Source organism: Rhea americana, unplaced genomic scaffold (genome assembly GCF_003343005.1).
Source record: "Rhea americana isolate MKP2758 unplaced genomic scaffold, rheAme1 scaffold_554, whole genome shotgun sequence".
Taxonomy (NCBI): domain Eukaryota; kingdom Metazoa; phylum Chordata; class Aves; order Rheiformes; family Rheidae; genus Rhea; species Rhea americana.
In genome coordinates, this window is record NW_028186706.1 from 17,317 (window position 1) to 29,173 (window position 11,857).

The 11,857-nt window shown below is 60.2% G+C and overlaps 2 protein-coding genes across 2 annotated transcripts in view; one reads left to right on the plus strand and one right to left on the minus strand.

Annotated features, from left to right (window-relative positions):
• The window catches only part of RETSAT (retinol saturase), a 6,638-nt gene extending 2,684 nt beyond the window's left edge, over positions 1–3,954 (minus strand). Inside the window, exons 1-6 of the mRNA XM_085318828.1 lie at positions 3,745–3,954; positions 2,233–2,415; positions 1,130–1,371; positions 791–992; positions 520–717; positions 229–348 (exon numbers count right to left, since the gene is read on the minus strand). Of these exons, the coding sequence (XP_085174954.1) occupies positions 229–348; positions 520–717; positions 791–992; positions 1,130–1,371; positions 2,233–2,415; positions 3,745–3,916 (1,117 nt within the window). The 5' untranslated portion in view covers positions 3,917–3,954. The remainder of the gene's footprint in view (positions 1–228; positions 349–519; positions 718–790; positions 993–1,129; positions 1,372–2,232; positions 2,416–3,744) is intronic.
• Positions 3,955–5,224: 1,270 nt separating this feature from the next.
• Positions 5,225–11,723, plus strand: ELMOD3 (ELMO domain containing 3). Its single transcript, XM_085318826.1, has 10 exons — positions 5,225–5,257; positions 5,460–5,529; positions 5,950–6,012; positions 6,402–6,493; positions 6,873–6,996; positions 7,900–8,022; positions 8,981–9,111; positions 9,597–9,673; positions 9,883–10,010; positions 10,858–11,723. Exons 1-10 carry the CDS (start codon positions 5,237–5,239, stop codon positions 11,076–11,078), a joined length of 1,050 nt encoding a protein of 349 aa, XP_085174952.1. The 5' UTR covers positions 5,225–5,236; the 3' UTR covers positions 11,079–11,723.
• The last annotated feature ends 134 nt before the right edge of the window (positions 11,724–11,857 follow it).

Consider the following 11,857-nt stretch of genomic DNA (forward strand, 5'->3'; position numbering starts at 1 on the left):
AAAAGGAAAAAATTTGCCAAATCACCGGGAAAATGTTGCTAAACTCGGTGTTGAGCGGAGGCTCGGGGTGCTCCGGCTTGATTTTTTTTTCTTTTAATTTTCCCGCACAAGCTCGAGTTGGCCGTGCGGTTCGTGCCGACGGTGGCACCAGCGCCGGGGCTCCGCATTCCCGGGAGCCGGCCGGCGGGAAGGCTTAACGCGAGCGGGCGCTTCCCAGTGCTGGTTTACCCGGCAAAGCCCGCGCCTCCGCCGGCAGCAGCCGCTCGTAGGTGTTGAATATCCCGGCGTCCGAGATGACCACGGGCGCGAAGATGTTCACGGCATCTTCCCCTTTCTTGACGCTCACACCTGGGAGGAGGAGGAGGAAAAGAGGAAAAGCAAAAAAAGAAAAGCCCCCCAAATTAAAAATAAATGAAATAAAAAGGAAAAAGGATGCGAATCGCCCAGGATGCAAATCGCCCGGGATGCTCGGCGACGCCRGCGCAGCGGCAGGCGGAACCGTCCCTCCCGGGGGCTCACCACAAGCTTTGCCCTCCGCGTCCAGCAGGATGCGGCTCACAGGCGCCCGGCCCAGCACGGCGCCGCCGGCCCCTTGGATGACGGCGATGGTGTGGAAGGCGATTTCGCTGGCTCCCCCCCGCGGGTACCAGGCGCCGGCGAGGAAATGGTTCACCAGGATGGCGTGCATGGAGAAGCTGGCCCGCGACGGCAGCACCCCTGCGAGGTTTATTTCCTTTATTTTCCCTTTTCTCCTTCATTTTAAAGCGCCGCCCTTTCGCCGGGCCCCTACCGTAGGTGGGGTAGAGGTAGCTGAGCACGGCCCGCAGCTCGCCGTCCGCCGTGAGCCCCTCCACCACCTCCCGGAGGCTGCGGGACGCCAGGCGGCAGAAGGGGCTCAGGCGCCTCAGCAGCCCCGAGCGGCAGAGCAACCGGGCGAGCGGCGGCGGCAGCATCTTCAAAACCGCCAGCAGCGGCACGTCCCTGCCGGCGCTCTGCGGGAGACGGAGAGAGCGAGCGCGCGGGAGCGAGCGGGAGCGAGCGCCGGAAGAACGGCCGGCGCGGGGAAGAGCGAACRGCACGGGAAATTCCCGTGGGAAATTCCCACGGAAGGTTCCCGCGCCGGCGCTACCTTCAGGAGCCGCTCGAAGGCGTCGACGGCGGCCGCCTCGCGCGGGAACTGCCGCTTCAAGGCGTCGAAGTAGCGGCGCTCRCCGGCGTGCAGGCGGTAGGTGCGCCCGGCGCCCGGCTCGCCCAGCACCACGGCGTCGAAGGCGCCCGGCAGCGGCGCCCACTCCAGCTGCCCCTCCGTGAGCTGGTCCACGAGGAAGCGCAGCGCCGAGCCCTCGGCCATCTGCCCCACGTAGTGGATCCCTGGCGAAGCGTCGGGCTCGGGGCTCGCCCCCCTCCACACCCCGCCGTGGTGGGAATTTCCCCTCCCCCCTCCGTGGGAATTTCTCCCCCTCCCCGCTTCCCATGGAGATCATCCCCCCACACCGTGGGAATTGCCCCCTGCGGGAATTGCCCACCCCCTCCTCCGCCGTGGGAATTGCCTCCCGTGGGAGTCACCCCCCCCCACCAAGGGGAATTGCCCCCTACGGGAATCACTTCCCATGGGAATCGCCCCTGCCTCCCATGGGAATCACCCCCTGTGGGAATYGCCTGCTATGGGAATCACCCCCCATGGGAATCGCCCTCCACTGGGCTCGCCCCCCACGGGACTAGTCCCCCGTGGAAATCATCTGCCCCACCCCACCGCCGTGGCACTGCCAAGCCCGGAGCAGGTTTTTCCCACCCAATTTCCCGTGGTTCTGGCTTAAGGGCAAAGGCAACAGCAGGGAAAGAGCAGCTGGCAACGCGCAGAGGTGCGCTCCTGCCTCACGCGGGTGCCTGCTTCTCATGTGCATATATATATATATATATATATATGTATATATACACATATATATACACTTTTTTTCTCATATGCATTTATATTTATGTGTCTACACAGCCCCCGGCTGGCCACAAAAGCCCGGGCTGCTTTTTTTCCCGCGGATTTTAGGAACGCTGTTCCACTTCGCTCTAAAAAAAAACCCTCACCGGCACCACAGTAAAATATTAACTGTGGCACTGTGAGAGACTTTGTCTCGGGGACGGGTGAGCACTGGCAGGCGCCAACACGGTGCCTGGAGTGGTGGTAGGGGGGCAAAAATAGGGAAAAATCAGGGGGAATCGGGAGCCGGGCGGCCTTACCCACGTCGAACTCGTAGCCCTTCTCGCTGAAAGTGTGGCAGCAGCCGCCCAGCTTGCCGTGCTGCTCCAGCACCAGCACCCGCTTGCCYGCCTTGGCCAGCAGCGCCGCAGCCGCCAGCCCCCCGATGCCGCTGCCCACCACCACGGCGTCCAGCCTCGGCGGCACCCGCTCTGCCGAAAAAACTGCGCCGGCGGCGGCCTCAGCGGCGGCCCGATTTGTTGCTTCCCCATCGCTGCCGCAGCCCGGCGGAGGGCGGGATGCGGGATATGGGGTGCGGGATGTGGGGTGCATGGTCCAGCATGGGGGATACAGGGTGCACGGTGCGAGATAGGGGAGAGTGGGTGCGAGATATGGGGTGCAGGATGGAGGATTGGGGGGTGCAGGATACAGGGTGCACAGTGCCAGATGGAGGATACAGGGAGAGGGATATAGGGTGCACRGTGCGAGATAGGGGAGAGTGGGTGCAGGATATAGGGTGCACGGTGCAGGGTGGGGGATTGGTGGTGCAGGATATGGGGTGCAGGGTGGGGGTAGGGGGTGCAGGATACTGGGTGTGGGATACGGGGGATGCAGGACACAGTGGGAATGGGATACAGGATATGGGAAGAGGGGGCGCAGGATACAGGGGAGCAGGAGATGGGATACAGTGTGCGGGATACGGGATGCAGGGTGCCAGGTGCACGATGTTGGATTCGGGCTGTGGGGTGCCAGATATGGGATGCAGGATGGGAGATATGGGGGTGCAGGGTGCGGGATGGGGGATACGGGGGTGCAGGGTGCCAGATATGGGATAGGGGATACAGGGGTGCAGGGTGCAGGTTGGAGGATGCAGGGGTACAGGGTGCTGGATATGGGATGCAGGATGGGGGATACGGGGGTGCAGGGTGTGGGATGAGGGATATGGGGGTGCAAGGTGCCGGATACGGGATGCAGGATGGGGGAAATGGGGGTGCGGGGTGCCGGATACGGGATGAGGGATACGGGGGTGCAGGGTGCGGGTTGGAGGATGCAGGGGTATGCGGTGCTGGATATGGGATGCGGGATGGGGGATATGGGGGTGCAGGGTGCCGGATACGGGATGCGGGATGGGGGATATGAGGGTGCAGGGTGCTGGATATGGGGTGGGGGATGGGGGATATGAGGGTGCAGGGTGTCAGATGTGGGATAAGGGATACGGGGTGCAGGGTGCAGGATGGGGGATATGGGGATGCAGGGTGCAGGTTGGAGGATGCAGGGGTACAGGGTGCCGGATATGGGATGCGGGATGGAGGATATGGGGGTGCAGGGTGCCGGATGTGAGATAAGGGATACAGGGTGCAGGGTGCGAGATCGGGGATACGGGGGTGCAGGGTGCCGGATACGGGGTGCAGGATGGGGGATATGGGGGTGCAGAGTGCCAGATGTGGGATGAGGGATACGGGGTGCAGGGCGCAGGATGGGGGATACGGGGGTGCCGGGTGCCGGCTACGGGCCGGGGGCACCGGCCGAGCCCCCCCGGCACTGGGGGCTACCTGCTTTGAGGAGCTTCCTGCGGACCGCCTTGTCGGTGACGAGCGGGGCCGGCCTGCGCCTGGCATCGGTGGCGAAGGGGTTGGCGGAGCCCGCGGCCCCCAGGCCCCGTCGGGCCAGCAGGAGGAGGAGGAGGAGGAGGAGGGCGAGGAAGAGGAGCGCGGAGAACCACATGGCGCTGTGAGCTTCTGCGGACAGTGCCCTGCCGGGGAGCCCGCCGCCGGGCCCCGCTCCTCCCCTCGGCTCCGCTCCGCTCCGCCCCGGCCGGCCGCCCGGCTGGCGCTGCGCCCCGGGCACTGCGCCCACGCTGCTGCCCGGCCGCTGGGTGCTGCAGCTGGGCCCCGGGCACTGGTGCCGCGCGTTGCACTGGGCGCTGTGGCCTGGGCACTGGGCATGGCACCGGGCACTGCAGCCTGGGCACAGGCACTACGTCTCGGGCACTGCACTGAGGACTGCGCTGGGCGCTGCAGCCTGGGTGCAGGCACTGGGCACTTCAGCCTGGGCACTGGCATGGGAACCGAACTCTGCAGCCTGGGCACTGGCGCTGTGTTTTGGGCACGGCGCTGGGCGCTACATCCTGGGCACTGGCATGGGCACTGGGCACTGCAGCCAGGCAACAGCAACGGTGCTGGGCTCTCCATCCCGGGCACTGGCGTGAGCACTGGGCATTGCACTGGGCATTGCACTGGGCACTACAGCTAGGGCATGGGCATTGCACCGGGCATTGTACTGGGCACTGGGCTTGGGCACAGGCATTGCACTGGGCATTGCGCTGCACACTGTGGCCTGGGCACGGGCACTGGCACTGGGCACTGCACTGGGCACTGCGGCCTGGGCACAGGCACTGCACTGGCACTGCAGCATGGGCACGGGCATGGCCCTGGGCACGGCCCTGGGCACGGCCCTGGGCACGGGCACTGCGGCATGGGCACGGGCACGGCACTGGGCACTGCACTGGGCACGGGCACGGGCACGGCACTAGGCACCAGCGCCGGGCGCTGCCTCCCCCGCACAGGAGAACCTCGGGTAGGGGGGCGGTGGAACGTTCCGCTTTCTCTGCGGCTTGTCCCTCCTCGCCCGCCGTCGGCCGCCCCGCGCGGGGGATCCTGGGCACTGTAGTTTGAGGCCGCCTCACCGCGGGGCACGCCCCCCCCACACCCCGCGCGGGGACTCCTGGGAAAGGGAGGCGCGGAGGACTGCAGCTCCCGGCAGGCAGCGCGCGGCCGCGCCTGCGCCCTGCGGCTCGGCAGCGCCGGTGCTCGGGGCGAGCGCGCGTCTGCAGCGCCCGCGGCGCTCCGCGCCGCCGCTTCCGGTGGGCGCGGGTCAAAGGCCAGGGGTCAAAGGCGAGGGGCGGGCGAGGAGGAGGTCAGAGGTTAAGGGTCGAGGCGGGACGGGGTCAGAGGTCAGGGGAGCGGGCCGGGGGGCGGCAGCGGGCCGAGGCCCGGCCCGGCCCGGCCCGGCCCCCGCGGCCTTTGCCGCTCCCGCCCTCGGCCGATGGGCTTCAGCCCCGAGCCGGTAACGCGCGGGCGGGTAAAACCGAACCGCGGCCTCAGACGCCTTCCTGGCTCCCTCCCCCGGCGCGGAACGGGGTCTATTCCCTAAGGGAAAAGCTCAGGGGGTTGGGGGTCCCCGGAAGGATCGGGGCGGGATCGGTTTCTGGTCCGTTTTACTCGCTTCTTTTCCCTGCCGGGTGACTGCTGCGTCTCTCTCTGCTCAGGTCTCGGCTCTGAGGCAGAATAGTCTCCTGCAGGCTCTTATGCAGGGGGCGGGCCAGCCTACAGGAGCCGGTAAGCGCCCGCTGGGCTTCATCTTTATTTATCTTCTCGTTTCTCGGTGGCGGAAACATCCGGGGAGTTTGCGGGCTGTGAGGCGAATCCGTCGCTCAGCTTGGCAAAGGCTTTGCCCYGCTTCGCAAAGTGCGGCCCAAACTTGCCACCTTTTCTCCCTGTTGTTGCCAGGAGAAACCTCATAGCATGTTTAGGGACTTTGGCTGTTTGGGGGGGGGTTGCCCTGAACGGGTTTGAGCACCATGCTCATCCCAGGGAGGACGGAAGAGCAGCCACGAGGTGAGCGAGAGAAAAGAAGCAAAAGGGGATGTTTTGCCTGCCGGACGTCTCCCTAAATGTCCTGACAAGCGCTGGAGGAAGCAAGCGAACGCTGTCTTGGGTCTTTCAGCTGAATCTAACCTTCAGTCTTTCTGTTGGCAGAGCCCAGCGAGGAGTGGCGGCGAGCCCAGGAGGAATGGGAGGCCGTGGAAAACAACCAGTCAGGTACAGCTAAATGACAGCAGCTGCTGTCTGGGAGAAAGAGGTTCATTATAGTTCATAACATTGGATGGAAAAGAGCCAGGCAGAGGAAGGGAGCTGGCCCCAGAGAGCACAGAGACCACGCCAGCTGGGCATGCGGCTGGGACAAGGTTTGGGGGGCGGCAGAGGGCTGGAGAAAGGACAGAAAGGTGTGGAAGGAGAGGGAGCAGACTGGAAAAGCGTTTCGTTCCCCTCGCCTCCCAAGCGCTACTGCTTTGCTGCTGTACGTAGTGACTTAGAAGTGAGCATCAATGACTGAACTGTCAGGCAGGAGCTATTTGAGGCGTGGGGAAGCTGGAGCACGAGGCAAAACTTGCGCCGGAGAGCTAACCCTGTTCTGTGCCCCTCTGCAGGGCTGCTGGAGGAGTTGACCGGTCCTGTGCCCCTGATCTCTTTCAACGAAGCGCTGCAGTACTTCCAGACCGCGGACCTTTCTGAGTGCAGGGTATGAGYGGGGCCACATGCTCCGGCCCTTCCACGGGTTGCGTGGCTGCAGCTTTGCTAGCCTCTCCCAGGAAGTTTTAGGAAGTAGGAGATGGGAGCACTGAAAACTGCGCGTGACCTCTGTGAGACTGTGCAGCAAGCAGCAGAGCTGAGGCCTGAACTCGGGGCTTCCCACCCTGTCCGCGTTGTTCCTGTTCTCCGCCGTTTCCTCTGTCCTATCCATGCTGTCTTTCACTTCCCTCTTTCCCTTTGCTTCTGCCTGCCTTCTGCTTGGCTCTTCCCAACCCCTTCACTCCCAGCCTGCCTGCTGGGTTTTCTCTTGGTTGATTCCCAAAGCTGCTGGCCCACCCTGATCRTTTCTTTTCGTGTTTTCTCTATAGAAAAAGATCCAAGCAACGGTGCGTAGACAAGGTCTGGCTGCTCTGGTTCACTTCCTCTTCGGCCCTCCGCGGCTCCAACAGCAGCTGCAAGGAGAGCGGGACCTGGCCCTCACGATCGCTCAGTGTGAGTATCCCCTTCCCACTCCGTAAAAGCAGCTCCATACGAAGCGACGGCCTGGGCGGCGTCGGATTTATTGTTGCTGGTCCTGCACGAGGTCCACATGAAGCAACCCGAGGGGCTCTCAGCGCAAGCCGAGATCCTGTGGCAGCCTGCTTGTCCTGGAGCAGGCGTTCTCTGCTTTCCTGGCGTCTCCTTTGCTCCCCTGTTGCCAACATATTCACAAGCTCCCTTCCATCGACTGGCAACATCTGTGGAGAGGGTTATGGTGACTCCTCCGCCGCGCTAGCCCTGTGCCCGCAGCGAGGGAGTGACACAATACCAGGCAGGTGCTCTGGGGCTGCCCAGCCCTTCCTGATCACCATCTCTTCTTTCAGACAGTGATGAAAACTCACGAGACGTTAATTCTGTCCGTATCTCGGTGTAGCGTGTGCCCTGGCCTGGCTGTTCCTCTCCTCACATGGGCCCTAGATTGTCCATGTCCAGCCAAGCCATCGTTTCTGGCTGGCCCATGGTGGGTTGCACGTGTCGAGCACATTTGCGCAGAACTTTTGCCTGTGCAAGTGGTTTGTGTACTGGTCGTGGTTCCTTAGGCAGTGCTACTTTGGCCAGTGTTTTAGCAAAACTTCTGCAATGTCAAAGTTAATCAGTACCCAGTGTGGTCTGCAGTACCGTAGTTTTCTTTCTGCACCTCTAATTCTTTTTTTCCTCCTCTCCAGCAGGATAAGCTTGGCTTCGATATTCCCTCATTGATACAGGCAGTTTTCTGCAGTGGTATTTCATCTCCAGCGGGATTCTAGCTTTACACACCTACCCTGCAGCTGCTGGTGGTTCTTTCCCCTCCGTGGCTCGTTAGGGAAGCAAGCTGTTCACTGTTGCAGAGGTGCTGAGGGATGTTTTCTCTGCCAGGTGGCTTGGATAATAATGAGAAAGTGCACATGAGAATCTTGCAGACCATTTACAAGAAACTAACCTGCTCCACGATGAGCTGCCCGCGCTTCGGTGCACACTGGGAAGAGCTCGGCTTTCAAGGTACGGCGGAGGGGAGAGCGAGCGAATCTTTGCCAGGGAGATCAGGCCAATCCCGTTCCCTCCTCCAGAGGTGGGATCCAAAGAGAACGTAAAGGGTTTGGCACTCGTTCCCGTTATGCAGCTGCTGCTCTTGCTGTCATTTGGTAGCAGGTCTGTAGCTGCTGCTGCCCCAGCCAGCTGTCACAGCCAGTGCAACACCTGGACTGAATAGCCCAGTGCTGATACGCCAGCGCCTGCTGCTGCCCCGGCACAGTTGCCTGTCTCCAACTGGTGCTGGCATAACAAGGACTAACTGGTGTAACTGCTTTGCTGGGCTATTAATGTTTTTCATTAGCAAGCGATCTCTGTGGCTAATGAGCTGTCTCTGGAGGGCTGGTTTATTAGCAACGCACTGGTCAGGGCTCTGTCGCCAAGGTTGCGGTGCAGATTGCTTTCAGCCGCTGCTTTGTAAGAAAAACACCATGATTAAAGCGGTCTCTGTCTTGTCAAGTGCTGCTTTGCAGGAGTTCTCAATCTGGTTGGCTTTTGTGTTAAACCAGCCAGTTTTTAATGACATCTAAAAACTTCAGCAGAAGGTGAATGACTCCCTCACCTCTACAGTGCCAAGGGCATAACTGGTTTTAAGATCCCTGTGTTAGTTTACCAGCTTCAGCCAGATCTGCTTGGGGTGGGTAGATCTTGAAGACACTAATTCCTAGAGATGTGATGGAAAATAGATATGTGGAGAGGGAGTGCTTGCTCACATGAGAGAGGCTCTGACACCGGTGCAGGAATTCCCCCAAAGCTTTCCCCCGGGATGTGACTCCTGGAGGGACCAGACTTCAGTGGTTCCCCTGCTCTTGAAATGCCAGGGCCGTGGCAGAGTACATCCAGCCCGAGAAAGAGAGCAGGCGACTGGCGAGCGGCTTTGGGTGGGCCAGGCGGTCCCTCGGTTCACCAGGCTCTCCTTACCTTGAAGGTGCCGATCCCGGGACTGACCTGCGAGGGACAGGGATGCTGGGCTTAATGCAAATGTTGTACTTTGTCATGGACTCTCAAACGCTCCCTCTAGCTCTCAAGATTTTCAAGCTATCCCAGCACGAAACCCAGGCACGTCCTTCCACCTTCTTTGCTTACTCTCTGCGGTGGTATTTACCTATTTATTCCTAAAGCTCAGGGAAAGGTAAGCACAAAAACCTGCTTTTCTTTGAAGTGAGGGCTTGACTTGTCGCTGTGCCTGCTTGCTCGGTGGTGGGGTCTCTGGGACCATTCGTGATAGGGCTCTAATATTGACTGATCTCTGCGCTGTGGAGCTCATGAGCTGAGAGCAGAACGGCGCGAACACAGGAGTGGGTAGAGGCTTTCGCTTTTGACTTGGGGTATCGGTCTTGGGTACGTTTGGCTTTAACCTGGATACAAGCTTGGTTTGAGCCCCGGCGTCCGTCTGAGCCCATATCCGTAGTACTGCTGTCCCGGTACGTGAATCCGCAGGTGTCGTGATGCTGGAGTAAGGCAGGTAGCAGGGCTGCGGGCTGAAGGAGAGGAGGCCCTTCGGTGGCAGCAGCAGCGCTGACGTAACGCCAGTTCTCTTGCAGAATTTCCCCTTCTGCATCATGTCGGTGAACATCACTCGCATCGTGATCCAGGCCCTGAGGGAGGAACGGCTCTCGAGGTGAGGCGCCGAGCGAGCGAGCGGCTGCGGGGCCGGGCTGCGCCGGATCCTTGCGCTGTCGGGGGAACCGCGCCGCGCACTGGCAGAGAGGCGAAACGGCATCCTCTTGGCAGCTGCCGTCAAGCAGAACGCGCGGTCTCGCTCCGGTCTCTGCGGGCAAGTGCGGGACGCGGAGTCTTTTCGGCTGAGCCTGCCTCTGTCCCTTTCAGAGAGTGTAACCGCAGGCAGCAAGTCATCGTGGTGCTGAACGACGTGTACGTGGCGGCCTTTCTGCACCTCTACAGCATCTGGAAAGCGCAGCACAAAACCATTGCCGACTCCGGCTTCTTGCTAAAGGGTGCGTTCCCCTGCTTTGCCTTCCTTTCCCTCTGCAAGGAAAATAACCAGRGGCCTAGAGGACTATCGTGGCATATTTTTGGTGTACTTTGCCACGCATGAGGATGTTCGTAGCCTGCTAGGACTAAAGAGCAGGGGTGAAACRCACGGAAGGCCCGAGCCCCTCCTCGTCCCTTCATCTTCGCTGCAGCGTTTACTTTCTATCGAGAACAGTAATTAATATATTAGTGCCCCATGGTTTTCCTCCCATTGCGTCTCAGATACTAGAGAGGTGAGTGCCTGTGGAAGCRCCCGCCCGGTTCAGAGGGGTGTTGTGTCGCGGTAGCTTGAGGAGCCAAACTGGGATGTTTCTTACCCCCCGCCCCGAGCGCCTGTTGCTACAGGCTTGCTGACACAGTACAGCACACAGTTGTGTAAGCAGCGTAGCGCAAAGTCTAAGCGGAGTTGCCGATGCCGTGCTTTTTGCAGTAAGCATTAAATCAAACAGCAGGGTTATTTACCCTGGAGAAGATGGGCCTGATGTAAACAGAGCTGCTCAGATGGGCTGTGCTAATGGCTCCCTTTTAAAATGGGGTCCAGCTGTTGTGGCCAGGCTCGCTCTTCGGGCTCTGAGCTTGCCCAAGGGTTTTGAGCAAGAAGTTTTTTCATGCTTTCTCGTGCCAAGTGCTGCCTCTCCTACAAAAAAATATGGTTTCCAGAAGGGGATGTCAATAATATGTTGAGACACCAGAAATAAAGCTTGTGAAGGCAGGGTAAAAACCTTATCTCAGGAATGTGCATTCCATGCTGCATCCCTGAGACCGTGCAGACCTCACAGTCTTTCCATGTTTTTGCTTTGACTTTTCCAGAATTGGAGTCATTCACCAAAAAGAAACCAAAGCAACTCCTGAAATCCTTAGAGACCTACATGAACAGAAGCATTGCATTGCTAACAGATGGCGTTCAGCACCCATTTTCTGCTTCTGGCAACATCAGCTCCATTGCTAGCAGCCAGGCCAGCAAAGAGATAAACTTCACGGGCGTTTGCGACCTGCAAGTTGAGCTGGAAGGAGATGCTCGACTGATCTGAAGCCAGGGGAAACCCGCAGCAGGAACCTTGCTTGCTGCACAGCTGTTGGAGCTTGCCTGACCGTGGCCCTGCTGGTTAGAGAAGCTTGGAAAGGGCTACATGGGTCAAGATGGTAGACACCGAGCAACACCTCCGGCTGTGAGGTAGCTGCTAGCTCGGAGACGATGAGAAATGCAGCGGGAGAAGAGTCCGGCACTAAACTTAGGGCAGTCAGTAGAGCATAAACTTTTGCCTGAGAGCAAAGAATTGGTCTGGAGGAAATGAGGAGGCAGCTGGGCTGCTGCCTCCTGGTCCACCTCGGGATGTGGCGGTTGGAGATCTGGATGGGACCCTGGCACCAAGAAAGTCTGTGGAGATCCTCCTCTCTCACAGGCGTTCCGAATCACTGCACTGGCAGCACGTGGAGGGTCCAACGGCCTTAGTGGTGGGGCTAAGGCACAGTATTTTGCGTTGATGGCGCGCTGGGAGCATGAACGCAGCCACGTTGCTGCAGTTCGGGCAGCGGCCGACAGCTTGTGCGTCCCAAGATTTGGGGAGCCCTTGTGGATCCTSCGGGGGTGTTACTGCGTGTGTATGTTCTTGTGTGTTTGTACCTAAATACTTCATTAAGAAAAGGGGGAGAAACACGTTTCTTGGCATACCGAAGACTGTGACTTGCGTTTGCTTATGGTTTCTGTGGATGGAGGGTGAGATTTGTGCTGGCGGAGGGTTGTTGGAGGGAGCAGAGAAAAGCTCGTCCCGCTTCGTGGAGGACTCGCGTGATCCTGGCTGAGGGCTGC